Genomic DNA, 25,047 nt, shown 5'->3' with positions numbered 1-25,047 from the left:
AAAAAACTCTTATGGTCATAAGAAAAAGAATTTTAATTTATTAAGTTATTTTTGTTATAGAGGCATATGAGAGGTGACCAATAGACTCAACCATTGGATATATTAGAATACAATTAAGCATAACTGTAATAGAAATACAATTTCTTTTTCAAAAACTTTTTATTATGTTATTTTTTTATTGATTTAGCTACAAGTGCAGGATCGTCACATGACACATACAATGTTGAGGAAGAAAATGTATACAATTTTAGACTGTTAGAGACAGTTTTCATATAGATTTTATCAAATGGGTGATGGTAGATATAAAATTGCTATGGCATTTTTTCCAATTGTATAAACTTAATAGAATGTTATAGCAGTTTTATTTTAAAATGGAAGTATTTACTGTATGTTAGAAAACAAATCTTTTACAGTCTTTAAACTTAAGATTTTAAAATGCCAATTTACATGATTTTTCAAAACTTTTTTAGGAGTTGCGTGAGCAAAAAGTATTTAAAGACTCCTACCTTCAGTTACGCTTTAAACTTGATTTTCTTTTATCATATATGATTTCATTGGCATAATTTAAAGTGGTATAATTGGAAGTTAAAAACATACAGCAGAGTGTCTGGTACATAATTGCTCTTTAATATTGTTTCCTCCAGGAACTGCTTTCTGATCTCTGCTCTCTTCCTTAACCAGGTAATTTCCCTGTATATGTAGTACTAAACTTCCATAGTTTCTCTTAACACGAGGTTTTGTAACGCATGCTTTTATATCAGTCTCTACTACTTAATACTAAGCTCCTTGAAGATAGAAAGTGTGTTTTAACAACTAACCACCTTCCCCCAAGTGCCTAGCTTAGTACTTGGTACGTAGCTTAGTACTTGGTACATATTCTTGGCTCACTGCACACTTCACCTCCCAGGTTCGAGTGATTCCCCTCCTCAGCCTTAGTACTTGGTACTTAGTACTTGTGAACAGCTGCTTAGTTCACATTTCTTGAACTGAAGAAAAAAAGAAGGTAAATAATTAGTCTTATGAAAATATCAGATAACCTTAAGTTGATTTAATTGTCAGGGTTTGTCCTCTCTATCTCCAGTGAAAAACTTTTTCATTGCATATTTAGTCAGTAGGAATAATTTCAAAAGTTACCACCTTCAAATAAAGTCAAAAACCATGGAAGAGTTTGGGGACTTTTTGCTGTGGGTGTTATTCTTTAGTTCCATTGGTATGTTAAACTTTTTTTCCATCTAGTGTCTTTATCTGTAAAGAAAAGGATTAGGAAATATGATGTTCCTGTTTCTAAAGCCAGATATTGGCATAAACGTTCTGACTTTTATCTTCAGGCTTCTTTTAAGTTGAAGAGCAGTGTGAAAGGTTGAACTTTGGAATTCACTCTGAATTTGACTGCTTTATGGTGGCAACACATCAGAATTCCTGATATTGGAACAATTCAAATAAATTCCAGGGCTTATTGTTGTCATATTTCTAATGTCCTACCTGTTTTGAAATTTTAAAGTATATTCACTAATAAAGTCTAATATCTTGTAACTCAAAGTATGGTTTTATAATCAGCAGCTTCTGTGTCACCTGGCAGCTTGAAATGAAACTTTCACGCTCTACTCTAGACCTACTGAGTTATAATCTGTAGTATGATGGGATCCTTTCACCACAGTAGATTCACACGTACCTTAAAGTTAAAGAAGCATTGATGTAATCTAATTGCTAAGCTATATCCAGTTAGCAGTCACATAGTCTGGTTCAGCAATTGGCAAACCATGGCTGACTCTTCCAATCCAGACCACTACCTACTTTTGTAAATCAAGTTTTTATGGAGCACAACCATGCTCATTGGTTTATGTATTGTCCATGGCTGCGTTCTTGCTACAGTCATAGACTTGAGTAGTTGTTATAGAGACCGTGTGGCCCTCGAAACCTAAAATGTTACTTCTCTGGCCCTTGACAGAAAATGTGCCCTGCCCTGTACTAGCTGGCAATAGGCCAATCACCACCATTTATTCACAAATTTATTTTGAGAGGAGTGCTTCTTTATGCCAAACACTGTGCTAGTTGCTGTGTTTGGGTGAAAAAATCTTGTTTATCCTTGATTAAATCTTGCTTTGGGGGAACCATTTTCGTTGCGATTCACTAGCTTTCTGGTACTGAAGAACAAAGTAATTCCCAAGAAGTCTTAATAAAAGTTTTCTTTTTCTCTCTTGAACTTGTAGATTATAGGTTTTGACTTCAGTCTTGGTTTTCCTAAGAAGGAACTTGTTTGTTTCTATGAAAAGGGACCACAGGCATGTTGCTCCTTGTTATTAGGGAGTTGTTAGTTGTATGAGCCACTCAGGCTTGAAAGACTGATCTTCCCTATTGTTTATCCATGAAGAATTTATCAGTTCTGTTATCCCCAGATCTGTGGATACATAGGGTGGGAATGGGAGGATAGAAGAATTATTTTCATTGAACATGTAATCAGGTTATGTTTCATTAACTCAACTTCATTACTTAGAAATGTGTTCATGGAACTCTGTCTTTGTAAAGTGGACTGAACTCAATAGGTATTCCTAAAACCTTTGTCTTTGAAGTTTGACGTTTCTCTCTAAAGTGTTCTTAGTGCCTCTGAAATGACTGCCTAATTCGTCAATTATTTTTGGTTCACAGCATGTTGATTTTTCAATATAAAATGACAGTAAACTGTATTTCTCAGTTTCTTTCTACACTACACTTATAATAGCCTCTTTAACCCTTTTAACATTTAGATGAATGGTATTTTATTCTTGTTGGTAGTAGACACTCAATTTGCTTTACTTTTAGTTTTGTATCTGCTGAGCAACTTGCCAGTAGTTTGATTTATTGAATCTTAAGCTGTGTTGATTGAATTTGTTATTATTTTTTAAAATTACCTTGGAGTCTAACCTCTATTAAAAAAAGAGGAAGGAGCTGGCCTTTACAAAGAAATTTCCTCTTTTTATTTTGGGGGAATAAAGCACTAATCATTTTCTTGTCAAGGGATTTTTTGACGTATTCTTTCTATGAATTTGCTAGTTTATCCTGGAAGAATGTCCACCAAAACATAGATAATTAATACAGACAGAATCTAGCAAAACTGAAAAGTGAATGTCCCTCTAGGGAGTTATTTGTATCATTCTTACTGTTCCTGCAGAGAAACCAATGGAGTTTGCTTTGGCAGATACCATTCCTTGTAGAAATATCTTAGGGACCTGTAACTTCTCACTTGGGGGAATAAAAAAGAAACCTAACATCTCTGGCTGTTGAGTAGTGAGTCTCTTGCGTGGCTTGATAGCCTAGATCAATCTATTTAATAGATGTCTCTGTTTTTACTTGTGTCACACAATTCTAAACCTCTTATATTCAGATATTAGAATTTTAAGTATGTACTACAAACTGCCAAATAGTTTTTCAGAAATACAGAATAATTTAAAAAGTCTTTGTTACACATCTTTTGGAAGCGTCATGGTGATGTGTCCGGGGCTGTTAATATGAGAGTAACTTTATTACAAGAAGTTCAAATATTTTTGATTCACTAAGGCATAGTTTGGGGTTTAGATATGTTCATCCTTATTCTTTGCCATGAACAGGAAAAAGTTGTGCAACTATATTAGAAAATCATCAGAATTACTGTCATTTAGATTATAAGGGACTTTTAAACAGACACCTTAATATCTATTTCTGTTTGTTTGTTTTTCCCCACAATACTGCCTTGATAATAAACTAGTCTGAGACATTGAAAGGCTGTGGAATTGCTTAAATAAACCTGTGCTAGTCATTTTTTAAAATACTTACAACCCCTAACCCCATATTATTAGGATAAGAAAGAATGTTATTTTTCTCGTTTCAGCTTCATTGATTGTGTCTCTTCAAACTCTCTCTTATCCCGTTATTGTATTTTGGTAACAGAAGCATCCTGTTTTATGAATTGTGTATGCTGAATTAGCTTAAGAGGGCTTCACTGCATGATGATGACTTGAGTCCTTTAATTGTGAAGGCAGTTTCTTTTACCTTCATTATGAAAAGGGCAAATAAGGCAGTTTTCATAGTCTAAAGGTTTTTTATAAAGCTTTCCCTCTGTTGGAGTAAAGAATCAGGACAAAAGGAGTAGGCTGTTCTCAGGAATTTCTAGAAATAGCTTTTGAAAGTAAAATTAGGAGATAGCTATCTGTTCCTCTGCAAAAGAACAAAGTCATTTTTACAGCACAGGAATTAGAAGGGAAAGCTCTGATTCTTCTGGGGTTCACTATTTTTTCCATTGGTTATAACAATAACTATATTTTTCAGTGTATAAAGCAGGTTTGCATATAGTTGTCTACATATGGCCTTTACTGGTAACCTTGTACTGTACATAGAGCAGGTGTTACTAGTATTATTTCCATTTTGCAGCTGGGGAAACAGATTGTGGGAGATTAATGACTTCACCCTAGTCACACAGCTACCAAATCAGAGACCTGGGGTTTCTGACTTTAAAATGTGCTCTTTCCAGCATACCACATTGCATAAGGTCTTCTTTAATCTGTACTGTGTAGTGTTGGTAAGATTCTTGTGGAAGAGTAACATGGGAAATTGGTTAAGATTCTTGTGGAAGAATGACATGGGAAAAGTATCATTCTTCCCCAGCAACAAAGTATGTATAACCTAAACACTTAGGATGATATGAATTGTTTAATGTCTTATAAACAGAGTAAGCAGAACATTCTGAGTCATTTGTACATAAATATTCATATGCTATATGTGCATAATTTCCAGGTATTATCCCTCATGATTGATTGATTACATGTTTTGCCCCTACTATTGAAAGGAGGATTTAGCATTGTAGGCTGGCAGTTCCCTTAGCACTTTTTAAATTCCTAATCTAAAAGCCACTGCATACCCATTTATTTGCATTTTTAATAATTCAACTCATTTTCACAAAATTAAATTAATATTTAAAGTAAAACTTGAATGTACTTCACAAAGAATGGCAATAAACAGCTTTTCTTTTTTTCAAATTTAAAAGGAAAAAGTGTCATACCTGGAAGAATGCAAACTTTAAACCATATAAACTATGGTCTAACAAATTTAAATAAGTTATGTGGAAAAAATTCTCACAGGAAAAGTTATTTCAACATCATAATTTTACATTTATTTATCAAAACTTTCCCGTATACAAGAAATAGTGGTTTTAAAAGGTGATACATGGGTAAATAAAATGAATCTTAATTCTTTTCCTCATTTTTCTTACATTAACTATGAATAATAGTTATTAAACAAATACGATGTCAAGGAACTAGCAGAAGGGATGAGATTGAGGAATAGACAGAAGGCAGATTATGAAGAACCTTGAAAGCCGTGTCAGGTGTTTTTTCCTTTTCTCTGAATAATTATTTTTTATTTTTATTTTCAATATTTAAAATTAAAAAGTTATAGGTACATAATAGTTGTATATATTTATGGGGTACATGAGATGTTTTGATATAGGCACACTGTGTAATGATCAAATCAGGATAACTGGGGTACATATCACCCCCAGCATTATCATTATTTATCTGTGTTTGGAACATTTTAGTTATACTCTTTTAGTTATTTTGAAAATGTACAATAAGTTATTGTTAACTGTTGTCACCCTCTTGTTCTATTGAAGACTAGCTCTTATTCTTACCGTATTTTTGTACCCATTAATCATTTCCACTTTATTCCCCAGCTCCTTGCCACCCTTCTCAACCTCTGGTAACCATCATTCTACCCACATATATACACACACACAAATCCATATGTATATACACACACACACACATATATATATATTTAAGCTTCTATATATGAGAGAATGCAACATTTGTCTTTCTTTTCCTGGCTTATTTCACTTACCACAATGTCCTCCAGTTTCATCTATGCTGTTGCAAATGACAGGATTCCGTTCTTTTTTTATGGCTAAATAGTATTCCATTATGTGTATGTACCACATTTTCTTTATTCATTCATCTGTTGATGGACACTTTGGCTATTGTGAATAGTGCTGCAATAAACGTGGGAATGCAAATATCTCTTTGATATACTGATTTTCTTTTTTTTTTTTTTTTTGATATATATTCAGCAGTGGGATTGCTGGATCATATAGTAGTTATATTTTTAGTTTTTTTTAGAAAACTCCATAGTCTTCTCCATAGTTGCTGTACTAATTTACATTCCTACCAACAGTGTACAAGGGTTCTGCTTTCTGCACAATCTTACCAGCTTTCATTATTGCCTGTCATTCGGATAAAAACCATTTTTTTGAGAAGAAGTCCTCTGTTACCCAGGCTAGAGTGCAGTGACGTGATATCAGCTCACTGCAGCTTCCGCCTCCTGAGTTCAAGCAGTTCTCTGCCTCAGCCCAAATAGCTGAAATTACAGTCCCTGCTACTACACACCTGGCTAATTTTTTTTGTATTTTTAGTAGAGGCGGGTTTCACCATGTTGGCCAGGCTGGTCTTGAGCTCCTGACCTCGTGATCCACCTGCCTCGGCCTCCCAAAGTGCTGGGATTAGAGGCGTGAGCCACTGCTCCCGGCCTGGATAAAAACCATTTTAACTGTGGTGAAATAATATCTCATTGTAGTTTTAATTTGCATTTCTCTGATAATGTTGAGCATTTTTCACCTACCCACTAACCATTCAGATGTCTTCCGTTAAGAAATGTCTATTCAGACTTTTTGCCCATTTTTTGAGTGGATTGTTAGATTATTTTTTATTGAGTTGTTTGAGCTCCATATATATTCTGGTTATTAATTCTTTGTCAGATCAATAGTTTGCAAATATTTTCTCCCATTCTGTGGGTTAGTTCTTCACTTTGTTGACTGTTTCCTTTGCTGTGTAGAAGCTTTTTAGCGTGATATGATCCTGCTTGTGCATTTTTGCTTTCATTTTCTGTACTTTGGAGGTATTACTTAAGAAATCTTTGCCCAGACTTATGTCCTAGAATGTTTCCCCAAGGTTTTCTTTTAGTAGTTTCATCTTTTCAGGTGTTAGATTTAAGTCTTTAATCCATGTTGATTTGATTTTTATATATGGTGAGACATAGGGGTCAAGTTTCATTCTTTTGCATACAGTTATCCAAATTTCCCAGCCCCAATTGTCGAAGACTGTCCTTTCCTCAATGTATGTTCTTGGCACTTTTATAAAAAAATGAGTTCACTGTAGATGTGTAGATTTATTTCTGAGTTCTCTGTTCTGTTGTGTTGGTCTGTGTTTCTGTTTTTATGCCAGTACCATGCTGTTTTGGTTACTCTAGCTCTGTAGTATAAGTTGAAGTCAGGTAATATGATTCCTCCAATTTTGTTGTTATTTCTCAGGATGGTTTTGCCTATACTGGGTCTTTGTGTTTCTGTATAAATTTTAGCATTATGTTTTCTGTTTCTGCAAAGAATGTCATTGTTATTTTGATAGAGATTGCATTGAATCTATAGGTTGCTTTAAGTAATATGGACATTTTACCAGTATTGATTTTCCCAATTTATGAACATGGAATATCTTTCCATTTGTTTTTTTCTGTGTGTCCTCTTGATTTTCTTTCATCAGTATTTTATAGTTTTCATTGTAGAGATCTCTCATTTCTTTGGTTAAGTTTATTCCTAGGTATTTTATATGTAGGTATTATAAATTGAATTCCTTTCTTGATTTCTTTTTCAGGTTGTTCACTGTTGGCATATAGAAATGCTACTGATTTTTGAATATTAATTTTGTATTCTGCAACTTGCCTGAGTTTATTAGTCCTTATTATTATTTTTTTGGTAGAGTCTTTAGATTTTTCTAAATATGAGATCATATTGTTTGGAAATAAAAATAATCTAACTTTTTTTCCAATTGGGATGCCATTTCTTACTTTCTTTTGCTTGATCTCTAGCTAGGACTTTAAGTACAATGTTGAATAATGGTGAATGTGGGTATTCTTGTCTTCTTCCATATCTTAAAAGCTTTCAGTTTTTCCCCATTCAGTATGCTACTAGCTATTGGTCTCTTATATGGCTTTTATTGGTTTGAGGTATGTTGAGGTATGTTCTTTCTATACAGTTTTTTGTGGAGAATTAAAAATTTTTTTTTTATTATGAAGCGATATTGAATTTTATTGAATTATTTTCCTGCATCATTGGAAATGATCGTTTGGTTTTTGTCCTTCATTCTGATATAACATATTACATTGATTTATTTGCATATGTGAACCATACTTGCATCCCTGGGATAAATCCTACTTGATCACAAGGAATGATGTTTCTAATGTTTTGTTGAACTTGGTGTGGTGGCATATTCTTGAGGTTTTTGCATCTATGTTTCTCAGAGATACTGGCCTGTAGTTTTCTTTTTTGTTGTTGTATCTTTGTCTGGTTTTGCTATCAGGGTGATAATAGCCTCAGAATGAGTTTGGAAATATTCCCTCTTCTTTTATTTTTTGGAGTAGTTTGAGTAGGATTGATATTAGTTCTTTAAATCAGCAGTAAAGCTATCGGATCATGGGCTGTTATTGATAGGAGACTTTGTTATGGCTGCAATCTCATTACTTTTTATTGACCTATTCAGGCTTTGGGTTTCTTTGCCATTCAATCTTGGTAGGCCGTATGTGTCTAAGAATTTATCTGTTTCTTCTAGGTTTTCCATATAACTATTGTCTATAGTTGCTCATAACCTTTTCTAACGATCCTTTGAAATTTTGTGGTATTGTATTTTGTGAATTTTTTTGTAATGTCCCCTTTTCCATCTCTGATTTTATTTATTTGAATGTTCTCTTTTTTCTTAATTACTCTGGCTGAAGGTTTGTTGATTTTGCTCAACTTTTCAAGAAACCAACTTTTCATTTCATTGATCTTTTTATTGTTTTTCAGTCTTAGTTTATTTCTGCTCTGAAATAAATGCTTTTGTTCTACTACTTTGGGGTTTGATTTGCTCTTTTCTAGTTCTCTTAAGATGTATCATTAGGTAGTTTGTTTGAAGTTTTTCTACTTTATTGATGTAAGCACTTTATTGGTATCAACTTTCCTCTTAGTACTGCTTCTGCTGTATCCCATAGGTTTTGTCATGTTTGTTTTCTTCTTCATTCGTCTCAAGAAATTTTTCACTTTCCTTTTAAATTTCTTCATTGACTGGTCATTCAGGAGCATGTTTTTTGATTTCCAAATGTTTGTATAGTTTCCAAAATTCTTCTTGTTAGTGATTTCTAGTTTTATTCCATTGTGGTTAGGAAAGCTACTTGATATGATTTTAGTTTTTATAAAATTTTTTAGACTTGTTTTGTGGTCTGTATATGGTCTGTCCTTAAGAATATTTCATTTGCTCCTCAGCACTTTTAAGATCTTATTGCATGGCCTTTTCATCTTAATTTTGAAAATGTTGTCCGGGTACTGTGGCCCATGCCTATAATCCCAGCACTTTGGGAGGCTGAGGCGGGTGGATCACTTGAGGTCAGGAGTTCAAGACCAGCCTGACTAACATGGTGAAACCCCATCTCTATTAAATAAAAATAGAAAAAAATTAGCTGGGGATGGTAGCACATGCCTGTAATCCCAGCTGCTTGGGAGACTGAGACAGGAGAATCGCTTGAACCCGGGAGGCAGAGGTTGCAGTGAGCAGAGATTGCACCGTAGCACTCCAGCCTGGGCAACAAGAATGAAAGTGTTTAAAAAAAAAACAACAACAAGAAATATTATTCTCAATTGTTCTTTTGCAGGTAGTCTGTATTTTTTCCCTTTAATTTTGAAGATTGTCTTTTTGGTGTTTAACGGTCATGTTATAATGTATTTAGATATAAGCTTATTTGTATTACAAGTTAGGTAATTAATGTCTTCTATTGATTTTGGAAATTCTTAGCCGTTACTTTTTTGATTTGTGGGTTTTTTTTCCTATTAAAAAAACCCATTTATTTTGCAATTAAACTTTACACTTATGGAGAAGTTTAAAGTTATATACATAGAATGGAGTATTACTTGGCAATAAAAAGAAGTGAGCACTAATACATACTGCAACATGGATGAACCTTGGAAACAGTTTACTAACTGAAAGAAGCCAGTCACAGAAGAGCACATATTATATTATTCTATTTTTAGGAAAGGACCAGAATAGGCAAATTTATAGAGACAGAAAGTAGATTTGTGGTTGCCTACATTTGAGGAGGTTAGAGGGGCAGTCAAGAGTGATGAATGATTATGGGTTTTGGGAGGAGGCGATAAAAATGCTTCAAACTTGAATGTGACGATTGTATAGCTTTGTAAGTGTACCAAAAACCATTGAAAGAGCTGTTGTTAAAAGAGAACATAGATAATTCTTTCAGTTTTTTCACCTTTCTTCCCCTAATACTAACATCTTGCTTATGTAACTATAATACAGTTATTAAAACTAAGAAATTAATATTGGTGCAGTGCTGTTAACTGAATTACAGATATTATTGTTTAAAATGCCCTTTTTCTGTTCCAGGATCCTATCCAGGATCCCATATTGCATTTAGTTGTCAAGTTTATTAGCCATTTTCACCCTGCTGATAAAGACATACCCAAGACTGGGCAATTTACAAAAGAAAGAGGTTTGATTGAGCTTAGAGTTCCAAGTGGCTGGGGAAGCCTCACAGTCATGGTCTGTTCTTCTGTCCTAGGAGGCTTTAATTGTTTGAGAATAGTGCAAAGCCCTCTTATTATTTCCATAGTCTCTTGGCCTTTTTCCCTATTCTACACTGTTTTTGTTTGTTTGTTGTAGGTGGTGGTGTTGTTTTTGAGACAGAGTCTAGCTCTCTAGCCCAGGCTGGAGTGCAGTGGTGTAACCACTGCAACCTCCGCCTCCTGGGTTCAAGTGATTCTCCTGCCTCAGCCTCCTGAGTAGCTGAGATTACAGGCGCCCACCACCATGCCTGGCTAATTTTTCTATTTTTAGTAGAGACGGAGTTTCACCATGTTGGCCAGGCTGGTCGTGAACTCCTGATCTCAAGTGATCCGCCGGCCTCAGTCTCTCAAAGTGTTGGGATTACAGGGATGAGCTACCACGCCTGGCCTAAATTAATGTTTTAAGAATAGCTTTTAAATTTGTTTTATGTTTCTTAACTTGAAATCTCTAAGGCTGCCTTTTCTTTTAGATTTGGTTCCAACTGCTTTGGTATTTGAAATATTCTGTGATCTAACAGCCTTTCCCCACTAGTACTTATGCTTTTTTACCTACAGCATGTTGTTTTGTGTTTGACTTGTTCTTTCCATTTTCTTGTGGCATGGCTGTATGATTTCTGTTCATTCTTTCTTCAAGTCTTCTCTCAAGTCTATCATCTCTTGATACCCTCCCTGATGACTTCTACCCACTGACTTATCTTTCCTCCATAGATTCCTCTTAAAACTATTTTCTGTTGAAAATAGTTTAAAATCATATCATGTACCTTTTTGTTTCCAGTAATTTAGAATGAAGTATCTTTTTCTTCCGTTACATAAGGTGTCAAGTTCTTTGAAGGGTTACATCATGTTTATATTTTGTTTCTCTGAGTACTGTGTACCACTCTGGGTATCCAGTTGGTACTGAATTGATAGCTTTTAGAGAATTGATTTGTGTTTCATTTCAAATGCTGATGATGTATAGTATCGGAGTTACTTCTTTGTGTAAATGTGCCTACTGTCATGCCTGGTCTACAGTACTGCCCTTAGTAAAGGTTAGTTGAAGGAAATCATGTAGGGTATCCCAAATCAAAGGGCATTTATTACTCTACTGTTTCACAGGAAGTATAAAGTAAGAGCAAATGCACTGAATTCAGGTTTTCTCAGAAATACTGTCTACTGTCTTTCTTTTGAGCCTCTCCTTAGTCTGTGTCCTTAAGTATATATCACTCATTTATCTTCATCATTTTTTTATTTAATGCCTTATGTAGTTTTTCTAATTAATTTACATTTGTAGATAGAGAAAAATTGTGTTAATTACAGCTTAAAAGAAGAGACTGGAATATTTTAGAAAGATTAATTCTTATTAAAGTCTATCTAATTGATCTGTGTTTGCCCTCTTCGTATCTGAATCTTAAATTTTCGTAAAACATCTACCAGTGAAAAAATCATCAGTTATAGTTGGAATTGAACTTAAGACATTTGACTATCCATAAAACCAGATATTGAAATGAATGAAGAACACTTGGTTTAAGAAAATTGGGTCAAGTTAGAAATGATACAACATTTTTGCTGGGCTTTAGATTTATTTTATCATTTAATGACCTCTTAAAAAACCAGAATTGACTTTTAAAATGTCTTAAATTGTTATTTTAAATAATACAGTTATTCTCCTACCTCTTAAAAGCCTGTAAGGTGATTTGAGAATGTTTGATTTATATATATTACCCCAGTTTTCTGAGTGGTGATGTTTCAACACGACTGAAAAACTAAAAAATCTGGATACCTGGCTTTAGAAATGTGTTAGCATTATCTTATCATCTTTGCTTCAGTGTCTGGTTCTTCAACAATGTATATAGCTAGATAATCTAGAGTTAATTTTGTGTGTGTCAGTAAGAGTGAGAGCTCCTGTGCTTTAGAGTTATTTACTTGGTTAGCTAAAAACAAATTAGTGAAAAAGCAGGCAGGCACAACTTAAAACAGTTTACATTAGTTTAAGTAATTTCATTTGAGGGGTGGTACCTTAACAAATCCTGTCTTCTAGACTTAGTTTTATTTTTTTCTTAAGTTTCTTTGTAATACAATATAGTACTCTTAATCAATGGTTTTATATGGGTTGGAGTCTTGTTAAATGTTACCCTTTTTTATTTGCTTCACAGGTTGTTTGCATTCGCTCCACTTGGAATGCTCTCTCTCCAAAGCTGAGTTGTGACACAAGACCTCTCATTCTGAAGACCCTGAGTGAACTGTTTTCTCTGGTTCCTTCTTTAACAGTCAATACTACTGAATATGAGGTATGCATTTGGGGTCAACATGTTTCCTGCTTCTTCATTGGAAAGATGAGTGTTGCAATAACTTTTAGAGTAAATATTCCTAATCTATTTTTGTTGTTAGGAGACCATGTTGATACCTGTATGGACTCTTAGGAGTAGAAGGATAGCTCACTTATCACTCTTATGTCTAAGATTTATTTACATAAAGGATACCAAGTTTTAATTACAGGAGTATTGTCAAGATTTTAAAGTCAATATTGTAAAAAGTGTTTCCAAAATAATAGAATTCATAAAGCCAACCATTTAAAATAATTTTGTTAATGTTTTAAGTTCTAAAGAGTAAGTGACAAATACATTAATAAAGGCAGGACAGACTCTCCAAACTTTGTGAATTACTCAGCATTTGTCGTTGTAATGAGTTCAAATACTTGGTAAAAGATTCTTTGTTATGAGATTCATATATTAGTGCTTAGTGTTTTCTTTATTATATCTTTTTTGAGTGAAATGCATCAGAGGATAGTGACTTGCATTTATGCCTCCACATTTGTAAGCCGTTTTTTTTTTTCATGCTCACCTTTTTTTCTATTCCTTCAAAGAGCAGCAGTTGATTTTCACTTGTGGTCTTGGTGAACTTTTAGTTTGATTTAGTGCTTCACAGACTTTGATAAACTGCCACTCTAGCCATCAGATTCCAATAATAGTCCCTCATATGTTTTAGATCATCTAGTTAAGACAGGCTTATAAGATACTTCAACTCATTTTAAATGTTGCACAATGAATAAAATCAAATTTATCCTTACTGGGCTATACAATAGCTATATCAGTACCTGGTACATAATCTATATGTAGTAAGTAGTTGAATGAATATTTGAATCAATACAGGATATTTTGGTTTATTCTTACATGTAGCCTTTTTTTAGGGTCTTAAAAAAAATCAGTTTGTGACTCCGAGTATATAGTTCATCAACATTCTTTCTTATGGCTGTAGTTCACAGGCACTTGCTCTTATATTGCCAGGGAATCTACAGGGCTACTAATAATAAGCTAAGACTAAAAACCAATGTAAGGCCATATTGTGTATATTTACTTTATGTCTTCAGGGGCTCATAAACCTTTGTATTGCTTGTATCTTGAGTTAATCAGATTTTATTACAAGTTAATTTATGAATTGATTGGTGTGTTGGTTTCTTGTATTGGCATATCCATGGTTGTGAGTTGTCTTTTGGACTAGATTTTTTTTTTTCCTCCAGATTTTACATTCTTTTCCTCCGGTATCTTATTTTGGTTGTGTTCATGCTTATATAATATTAGGGTTCCTCCATTGTTCAGGCAAACTGCTTTGGGGCCATTCTCTCCATCTCCTGCCCAGTTGGGGGTGGGGGAGCTCTTCAGTGAACATAGTCCCCTTAAAAGCAGAAGTAAAGAAATGTAGAGGGAGAGACCCTCCTTCCTCTTCCCCCTTTTATCTGTGTGTGTTTACATAATTTGTTTTTTAACTTCTTAAAATTTGTTTGGATGTGAGCCAAGCTGAATTTAATTTTTCCCAAAGCACTTCTTAGGTCATTTCTATCCCTAGTCACTTCATTACCTTAAGTTTCCCTAAAATATAGTCCAACTTCTTTACAACAAGTTTATAAAACATTCTGGAATCTGGCCTCATTAGTGTCTGTATCCTGCACTCCAAAAAATCCTAACCACTTTTAATGTCCTTATCTTCCTCTAAACTTTTCTGTTTCTTTTCCTTTATGTTACTCCCTCTATCTAAAATTATTACTTTTTCATCTTTAATTAAAAACTATATTTTAGGAAGAAAAGGATTATTTTAACTCATCACATCCTTTGAGAGTTTGTCTATCAGCTGGAGTCTATTGTTCACAAAGTTCTTTATCTTTACTGTTCTAGGAACATTTATTCTGTTTTATACTACAGGTATATGTATGCATATACCATTTTCCCCATTGAACTATAAACTTATTGAAAATAGAGTTCATGATTTAATTATAGCATATTTTCTCAATTGCTTTGCACAGTGCCTGCTTCACTTATTCATTGAATTGGATGTATTTATTAAAACTGCACTAGGTCTTAGAGATACTAATAAATATAGTCAATCCAATTTTTGAGTACCTATTCAATCCCCAGCACTCTACTAGTTAGTTTATACCAATTAGTTCTAATATCTGATAGGAAGGTATTATTTTTTATGGTATAAAGAAACTAAAGTTTTGAGAGACCTATGTATTTATTAGACAAATATTTATTGAGTATCTGCTATGTTCTAGGCAAGTAATTTGACTAAGACTGTAGTTAAAAAGCTAAGTGAAAGCTGGTGTCTGAACCTAGGACTTTCTAGCTTCATCTCCTTTATTTTCCCATTATACCATGTTGCCAGTCCATGCCTTCTAGAAGCTCGAAGGTAGGTAAAGGAGATAGATATGAGTGATGGTAATTATAATAATATTTGACGAGCACAGGGCAATGAGAGTATGGTGGAAAAAATGACAAACATGCTTAGCAAGAATCCAAGGAAACTATGTGTGCTATTGGACTTAGAACTGGAAGAATTAATATACTGTTGTTCCCCGTTGAGGTTTGGGGATTAGTATATGCAAAGGCAAGGAGGTATAGAGGAACCTAATATGATTTAGAAGGACAAACAGCTGTGGCAGCAAAGAAGAAGACGACTGGCTGTTGGAAGGTAAATGGCTTTTTTGCTTCATCATTTATTACATATTTGTCATCTTTGAGGAACTATGTGAGCTCTGTGGTTTAGGTCTTTGAAATGAAAAATCATTCACTGCCCTAAGTAGTGGACAACCTCGTAGAGAGTTAGTCATGCTAGGTGCTGAAAAGTACCATGTGCTATATGGCCATGTAGAGAAAGGAAAATTCTTGGGTAGGCTAGAACAGTGGCATGAAAGGGTGACAGTTTTGAAGGGATAGAGTAAGAAATGGTTAGGTTTCTAAATTTCAAAGTCTTAAAATCTTAATGTGTTTAAAATATGCATGTACTTAGAAGATAAGTTTGTTTCTGAATATTTACATTTTGTAAATGATGGGTGAATACACATTAAGTGAATTTCTGATGGCATTACTTTAAAAGTGACTTAATTTTCATTGTTTGGTACTTTGGATTGTTCTCAGTTTTAGCTTGGTCTTAACAATGTCTTCTTTTATTTAACTTTTCAGAATTTTAAAGTTCAAGTCCTCAGCTTCCTATGGACTCATACTCAAAACAAGGTATTATCACAAGGCTTGTCAGTGAATCAGAAGAAAGCTAGGGAAATTTTGAAATTTGTAAAATAAGATTCTTAGGATAAAAAGTACAACTGCCTTGTAATAATGGATTCTTGATTTTTAAAAAAAGTATGACTATTCATAAGTTTTGGTTTTAAAACTTATTCTCAATTTATGCCCATTAATAGATTTTTATGATAAAGTGTACTTAGTGAATCTGAAAGATAGGAAGAGGAACTGTTGACATTGTCTTATATTTTTATATGGTTTTTCCCCTTTTCTGCTTTGCCCTTTCCCCACCAACAAGCATACCAAACAAACAAAAAGTCCATCCCAGTTTTTAGATGTTGTTTCCAATCAAGGATTATATATAGAGACTGATGGTGATATTATACCTAACTTGTGAATGAATGATCTTAGATTCCAAAAGCCTAACTTGCCCTATGTAGGTGGAGAATCAAAATCCAAACCCAGTCCTATCAGACAATAACTCCTTATTCTCTTGCGCTAAATCATGCTACTTCATGGAGACCTGAGCAGTTATGAATTACTTTATATTTTATCTTCAAAGTAGGATAAAATTTAGTATTTTTTATCTCTTTGCCCATTTTTAGTTGGGCATATTCTCCAGAAAAAAGTTTAATGCTGATAATTTTTTTCCAGTTCTTATTTCCCTTCTCAGACCCTTTCACTTTTTCCTCAATATTTTCTTTTGAAATGAAGATTAAATTTCTGAATCTCTCCTCTGAAATTGCAAGTAAATGTCGTTTTGGCCTAGGCAAAGGTTTAATACCATTTTCAAAGCACTGACTGTAGGACCTTGGGATTGGTGAGGGAAGGTTTCTTTCCCTTTCCAGATTTGACGTTTAGTGTATGTTGTGTTTTTTGTTTGCTTACTTTTCTTTTACACTACCTAGGACCCAATTGTAGCAAATGCCGCATATAGATCCCTGTCACACTTTAGTGCAGGAGAACACACCATTCTTCATCTGCCTGAAAAGGTAGGCATATCTGCTTTCTCGCTGGTATTTCTTAATTTGCCAGAGTTTACATCCTTGTCTCGCTTATCTTAGGAGATCCTTACCTGATGAATATATGTAACCCTAGATTTGTTAACCCATGCAAGATAAAAATTAGTACCCATTATTTGTTTATCTGTAAACAACTGTAGAGGTTTAAAGCAGATGGAAGACACCTATGATGCAAGTGAAATCTTCCTAAGGTGACAGGGTATACACGACTTGCTCCAGATCTGAGTCATTCATAGGAATCACTTTGCCTAGTTAGTAAGCCATCCTGGACTTTAATCCAAGCATGGCCTTCATAGACTAAGATTTTATACCACCTGTGAAACCAATGATCTCTATTTGTGATAAAGAATGGGATGCCATATGAAAAAAATCTGCTATTTTTTTAGTATATGTGAAATGTTACATAGGTTAGCCCCAGAGAACTGGATGAAGAAGGTATCACTATCTTTTAAGGGTTAACACATAGTGTGATATTATCTTAGTTTTTAGACTAAACTAAAAACATACAACCTTTTCTAGTATCTGTCTAATATAATCAGGTTTAAATGCGTAGATCACGTTAATGGGTTAAACATCTGATTTCTCATGTAGTGCCACTCTGAAATTCATACAGATGTTTATTGAATGCCACTGAAGTGTCAAGTAGACATTGTGTTAGATGAAGTTACATGTAATGTTACCCAGACTCTGTCTTCGAGGTCAAGTGGCAAGAAGGTTTGGTGTGAATTTCTTGGAATCCTCAGGCATTAAAATGGGTTTGGCATTTTCTTCTGGATTGCCTTTATACTGAGATTAGATGCCAATAGGAACCAGGCAAACTTCTGTTTATTGAGTTGAATTGGAGCCACCATATAAAAAGGATTGAAAATAGGCTCTTGTAAAACCAAATCCTAAGTCAGGCAGGATTTCCTGTGTCACTGAGGACTTATAAAGACGGACTGACTGCTTGTCATGCAGTAATCACAAATGGGAAGACTTAAGTAAAGATGTTTTATGACTCATACAATTAAAAAAGATGGGACTTCAGACTCACTATGGTGACTAGCAATACCCATTGTTGCTTTAAAAAAGAAATGAAGGAAAAAAGCTGCATGTAAATTTGATGTGCAAACACCTGCCGATAGATAACTATAGCATCTGGAGAGGAACCTTTTATTCTTGTTTTTAATAGGTATTCATTTAAATCACAGCTTAAAAATTACCCCTATTTTTACCTGTTGTTCCTAAAATATTCCAGTTGGAGTAGTAGCTTTTATTAAATAACCCTAGCATACTATTGACATTTAGTCTCCACCTTTTAAAATATTGACTTGTTTATATATTTTTTTCTAATTTCAGAGTCATATGCAATTTCCAATTATGTTTGCAAGAGTTTATAAGTGCTATACTCTGTCAAATGTTACCTACTTTCTTAATCTAACTCTTCTAAACTCTTTGATCCCTGAATAGCCATAAATAGCTTTTTATATCTTCCAACATAAATGGTAAATGTACTTAGAGTTGGGGTTTCTATATATGTTTGGATTTTCAGCATCAGAGTCAAAAGAGCTATAAAGGAAAGCTGTAAGGTTTATCCTTTTGTAGCTATGCTTTTCAGCCATTTTTTTTTTCCCTGCTCTAATCCCCTTCTGGGATATGACCCACTCCAAAAAGTAACAATAGCTCACTGCAGTGGATATTCTGAACTGAGGTTGAGATGAGGGGGTATAGTGGTTTGAAAGAGTCTTCCTCACTCTGACCCCAGCTTGTGATACAGAGGACCTATCTCTTTGTGGAGAATCATTGCTTCTAAGACCACACCATGCATTCTTATTCTTTTCATTGATTGCAACATTTCAGTTTCGCTGTTCGAACAGCTAAAGACTAAAAGTTCAGAAAGTGTTCAAGGTGTTCATATCCCAAACAAGTCCCCAAAGGCTAAGGATCCAGCTTTGTCGGTGCTTCACCTGAGTTTTGTAGATGTGACACTATAAAACAGTGGTGTGAAACTGCAGCTCATTTTTCTATAAAAATATTTTTTCAAATGTTTTGGAAGTTCCTGTCAAGTGGGACTTCTTTAATGTAAAAACTAAGATTCTTCTTTGTTGACAGACATTACTCTGCACTAAGGGCAACACAAGACACCTGTCCATTTTCCCAGTGAAAATGTGCCCATATTCTTTTCTTACCTATGAAACTTGTGAAATAAACTTTTGAACCCTTCGTGAATTTCAAGTAGAACTGAAAAAAAAAAAAAAAAGATACAAGGCGTCTTTACAGATGTGGCTACTTTGTGAATTATAATTCGGCTACTTTTTAAAGTACTAATTTTCTTTAAATTTACTTAAATATTTCTTGTTGATTGCTGAACATCAATTTATGTTGTGTAAGTTCTTGAAAGTTAACAGACTGGTAGAACAAAAGGAATAAGAGGAGTGGCAGATACCAGAACAAAGGTTTAGGGATGAATGAAACAGCATATCTAAGGTAAGGTGGAAAATGGCACTGGATAAATGGTAAAGCTGAATGAGGTTCAATGAGTTAAGAATTTGAATACCTTGCTGATGAATTCATCTTTCTTGTCATTTGTTACTGAGAATTTCTGTGGGATTAGAGGTACTTGCATTGGTTTAATAATAATTTATTTGGTATATACTAAGCACTAGGTCCTACCTTATGAGCTGAGGATGTTGACTGACTGCCCATATTTTGTGGTTTGTAACAGGATCGTTGTTAATCACTTGAAGCATGTAGATCTAAAATTGGTTTAAAATTTCAGGGGACTTCTTTGAGGACATGTTGATTCTAATGTCGACAACTAGATAAGAATGATTTTTCCCTTTTAGCTTTTATTTTTTTCCTGTTTTTATAAAAGCTAGTTACACTCTTGCCCTGTCGTCTTTAGCACACCTCCCCCCAACCAAAAAAAACAAAAAAAACAAAAACTATAGAGAAGTTTCCTTGTTAAAAGAATCAGCAATGGATAAACATCTAGGTAGAAGATAGTGACTTTCCTCTCTGACTTGGTTTCATTAAAAAACATTCACCTATTTAAAAATTAAACTTGTTTTCTTGATTTCTAGGGTTAACTTTAGAAATAATATAAAAGAACTGATTATGCATTCAGGGTTGGTATAAATATGGTGTAACCCATTTGGCTTTGATTTAAAGTGAATGTCACTGCATTCATCAGAAGCTGTTTCTCTTTTTAACTGAATAATTTATGCAGATACTTGACGTGTTCCAAATAAAATTCTCTGTTTATGCACAAACCCTTGGATTTCCATAGGTTACAGACACAAAGTTGGTTGAAAGGTTATCCGGCTCAGAACCCACAGTGAGGCATTTTGTGGGATATGCTTTCCAGTTAGGTCCACAACTACAATGGTTGGACTTATGATTTTTCAACTTTGTGATGGTGCAAAGTGATACATATTAGGTAGAAATGGTACTTTGAATTTTGAATTTTGGTCATATTAACTAATTAGGTTGACTGCACAGAAGGACAGGATAGGAGGATAGGAAAAAAGTGGTACAGAAATGATCATATCCCTTTTGTACTAAATAATTTTGGAAGCATTTGGTCTTGGCATAGTTTGCACAGCACTTTAAGGTTCCTCTGGTGGTGGCAGTGACTTGTCCCCTACCCCTGCTCCTCTTCCTCTTTTCCTTCTACTCCCCTCCTCCCCACTTCTCCTCCTCTTCCTCTGCATGCCTACATACCTTCCTCCCTTCCTAGCTACTTCCTTACCTCCTTTTTTCTTTCTATACAGCTTTATTGACATATGACTCACATACTGTATAACTCACCCATTTAAAATATGCAATTTAGTGGTTTTGGTATATTTAAACAATTGTGCAACTAATCACAGAGCAACTACAGTCTAGTTTTAGAAGATTTTCTCTCCTAAAAGAAACTATTAGCAGTCAGTCTTTATTACTCCATTCCCTCTCCCAGACCTAAGCAACCACTAATCTGCTTTCAGCCTCTGTGAGTTTGCCTATTCTGGACTGTTCCTATAAATGGAAGCGTACAGAATGTGGTCTTTTGTGACTGGCTTTCTTCACTTAGCATAGTGTTTTCAAGATTCTTTAATATGTAGTATGTATTTGTACTTTATTTCTTTTTATGGCTGGATAATTCATGGTATGGATTTATACTATATTTTTTGTTTATGTATTCCATCAGTTGATGAACATTTGGGCTGCATCCATTTTAGGGCAATTATAAATAATACATCTGTGAGCATTTGTATGCAAGCTTTTACGTGATCATATATTTTCATTACTCTTGGTTATATACCTAGGAGTGAAACTGCTAGGCCATATAGTAACTCTGTTTTTCTATTTACCCAAATTACTATGATGTGTAAAAACTCAGGAAGCAAGGCAGAAGGACTCAGATCCAACTTCTTTCTCAGGACTTTTTAGGCCGCCAGGGTTGGTTAGAATCTTTAAGACAACTCTTGATGAGAGTAAACCTGGAAGACCCTGTGTATGCATACAGATCAGTCACTTGAAAAACCCTGCTGGTCAGAATCAAAAGGTTTGCAAACATCCCAGGGTTTCTCTGATATGCAGTGATTTCAACAGATGCTTTCATACCCTATCTAGAGTATACTTGATAGCTATCTCTGTAAGTATGATTGATTCAAGCCCTCTGATAATTAGGTACTTAATACTGAATCTGAATTAAATCTTGTCTTGGACAGTGCTCGGGTAGTCAGGTTGCTTTCACTTCTCCTTCACTAGTGAAGAGAACACTAGTTATGGTTGAAAGCCTTCATTGGAGTTGAGATTATTATGCTTAAGAGAAACATTTTCTTTGTTTCTTTTATTCCTCTGCAAGAATCCTGACTCAGTGCAGTTCCTAAATGGAACAGTGCTTTGGGGACCTATGAAGAAGGCAGTCTGCAGGAATTGTTAATTATTTCTAAAAATAACTCTGGGAGACAGGCTAATAGTAATGACTGGATTCTGGCACTTTATGGTTATAGAAACCACTTTTGTATATTTTGATTTCCTCCCCTAATGCTTAATTATCTCCATGTGGGCATTATGATAGAGTGTCATTGAAGGTATTAAAAATTTAATTAATTGCCTAACAGTTATATCTTGTGAAAACAATAGTGGAAATCTTTTTACATTTTTTATTTTTGGTTCAAACAAATCTAACTAATCAAAGAGCAACCACAAAATCTTCAAAATGCAAGTTAGACACAATAATGTACAGCTACCAGTTACAGATTTTAGCGTTTTTGTATTCCATAGCAACAAACTGCCAAGTCTTTTAAAAAAAAAAAAAAAAAGTCAACTAAAGCATTCTGTTGTTCCCTGAGCTCTGCTGTATATTCCACTGGAAGATTTTAAGCTCTGTCATAGAAGTATGACTAAAATCACAAATTTTTAAAAAACATTAAGACAAGGCAAATATTTAACTATGAGCTTTAGAAGTTAAATATATTGAATATGTCAGTGTTTGCATTTTATTGTTGGATGGTATAGAATTTTATAGTTTTCTATAATAATTGCTTATGCCAGCTTACAGTGATTTACTGTATTAACATTAGTTTTTTATATGGATTTAAGATTGTATCTAATAGATAACTAGAGTTTACCATTTAGTTTATCTGCAAAAGGAATAGATTTAAAAAATTAATTTTAATGGTCTATTATGTTACAGAGTGATGAACATAATAGACACAATTTTAAAATCTTGTCACAAAAAAGATAAAATATTTTACATAATGTTTTATTATTATCCTCTCTATGATCTTTTCACTTCTCATTTCAGATAAGACCAGAAATTCCCATTCCTGAAGAGTTAGATGATGATGAAGATGAGGAGGATGTGGATCTTTCAGTTCCTGGCTCTTGCTATCTCAAACTGTTGTCACTCACTAACCCTTCTGTTTTACCAGGTGATTCCTATTTGGTAGTAGAGAAGCTAGCATTTTTTAGTGATTTGATTGGTCTGATTGTATTCTTTTGTGATAGGTACATACTATAGTTTAATTCTAAGTACTTATTTTTTAACCAGAATGTTAAATGCACCCATCTGTTCTATAGAGATGGCATGAGGTAGTACGGTGTTTAAAACATGTGAAAAATGTTAGATCTAGTAGCATTTAACAAGAAAACAAGTGTAAATAATGGTGTTCAGTGATAATTAAAATTCATTTGAAAAGCTAAATGTATTCCACAGGATGAATTTGCACTGGTACTCTAGGTCATTGGTTTAAATAATACTTCTTCATTACATAAGCTGAGTGAAAAGATCATTCATTAGGTTATTCAGGGATTTAGCCGTGTAGTTTCATTATTATACATTTATTCTTTCTATAGAGTTATGCCAAAGATGTTACTGGTATTTATTTGAGAGCTATAAATTAATGCTTTTAAAAGATGGAGCAAATTGTATGGTCTTTCAGCTTTGATGTGAAGCTTATAGGGCCTTTAGCTTTTAAAAAGTAGGCTAGGTACAATGCCTCACACCTGTAATTCCAGCACTTTGGGAGGCTGAGGTGGATAGATTGCTTGAGGTCAGGAGTTAAAGACAAAAATTAACCTGCTGTGGTGGTGCATGCCTGTAGTCCCAGCTACTTGGGTGGCTGAGGCACAAGAATCACTTGAACCTGGAGGTGGAGGTTGCAGTGAGGCGGGATCCTGCCACTGCATTCTATCCTAGGTGACAGAGCAAGACTCTGTCTCCAAAAAAAAAAGTATGATAATGCTTACATGTTGTAATTATTCTATATGTATATTGTGTTTAGAAATACTCACCTGCTCCTATTACTATATACCCTACCTAAGAAATGGTCGATGATACCATTTGAAAAATACATTTGATTGTGGACTGTGATTGGGAACTTACATTATTTTATTTTGAATGTTACTTTCCGATCATTAAAAATTATTTAAAAATTCCCCTAGCGATTTATTATGATTACATAGCTTTTCTATATTAGACAACATTTTGCTTAGTTTTGTTCGAATTCTACTTTGAATGTTCACCTAGATGTAAAAATTTAATTTCTGGAAATGAAGTTCAATGAAAACAAGGAATGTCATTTTATCTTCTCGGTCATCATCATACTAGCCTGTAATGTTGTAAGTTTTTTTCCCCTGGTTTCATCCCACATGGAAATTCCTGGGAAATTCAGCCAAATATATACTATTTATTTCTGGACAAAGTTCCTGTTACAGTTCCCTGCCTGCTTTTATTAGAGAAAACTGAATGGCCAAGTTAGACAGAGTTCACCTTTACTCTTCTCCTGATACCTAGAAAGAAGCCTCAAAGGCTGATTCATTCTTCCTCTCTTCTGTTCTTCCCCACTTCCTACCTCTTAGCTTTTCAGAGTCTAAGACCTCCTTGAAGTTAACATGACTCCAAGGAAGGAAAAAGCCTTCACTTATCCAGAGTTCTTTCTTTAACCTGTAATAACCTAGAGTCAAAAGTCCTTTAGGGCTTTTAAAATGATTTTTTTTTTCACTCTTACATGTATCCCCCATCACAGTCTGTGGTGTTAGAAAAAGAAGTTGGTGGATAGTTGTTGCCAAGGGGTGCTGTCGTTTGTCCTCTCAGTACAGAATGTCCAGTGCTATGGTGGCTATTACCTGGCTCCTCTACATTGTTTATACTTGGTAGTTCCCAGTGCCTTCACTTGAGAAAGAAGCGGAATAGTTGAGAACAACAACTGTATTTGTTTGAGAAAATTTAGTCATTTGAGTGAGGTGGGTGATATAGATGCTATGTTGGCAAACTGTCACTATGGACACTTTTTTCTTTGATTATTAGAGAACTAGAGAGCGTTATCACTTTGATTATTAGAGAACTAGAAAAAGAACCAGGAAAAAGGCAACAGCCTTAGGAATATATACCCTAAAATGCACAGGATGAATGATACATATTATCCTCCAAATGCTACAGACATAAAAGTGATTGATTTGCTGAATT

At 34.3% G+C, this 25,047-nt stretch overlaps 1 protein-coding gene across 9 annotated transcripts in view; it reads left to right on the top strand.

The window, feature by feature from the left end:
* The window catches only part of FOCAD (focadhesin), a 315,851-nt gene that overhangs the window by 168,682 nt on the left and 122,122 nt on the right, over positions 1-25,047 (top strand). For 8 of the 9 annotated variants that reach the window (XR_010344245.1, XM_012449997.2, XM_064381096.1 and 5 more), the window contains 4 exons: positions 12,730-12,864; positions 16,033-16,083; positions 16,998-17,081; positions 22,885-23,011. Coding sequence is in view for 8 of the 9 variants with exons in the window: in XM_012449997.2 (XP_012305420.2) it covers positions 12,730-12,864; positions 16,033-16,083; positions 16,998-17,081; positions 22,885-23,011 (397 nt within the window). In the remaining variant the exon portion in view is untranslated. The remainder of the gene's footprint in view (positions 1-12,729; positions 12,865-16,032; positions 16,084-16,997; positions 17,082-22,884; positions 23,012-25,047) is intronic. The other variant, XM_012449998.2, reaches the window with a different exon arrangement.

Source organism: Aotus nancymaae, unplaced genomic scaffold (genome assembly GCF_030222135.1).
Source record: "Aotus nancymaae isolate 86718 unplaced genomic scaffold, 86718_ANA_hifiasm-v0.15.2.pri h1tg000003l, whole genome shotgun sequence".
Classification (NCBI taxonomy): Eukaryota; Metazoa; Chordata; class Mammalia; order Primates; family Aotidae; genus Aotus; species Aotus nancymaae.
Note: the sequence above shows the minus strand (reverse complement) of the source record. Positions and strands in the feature narration are given on the sequence as shown.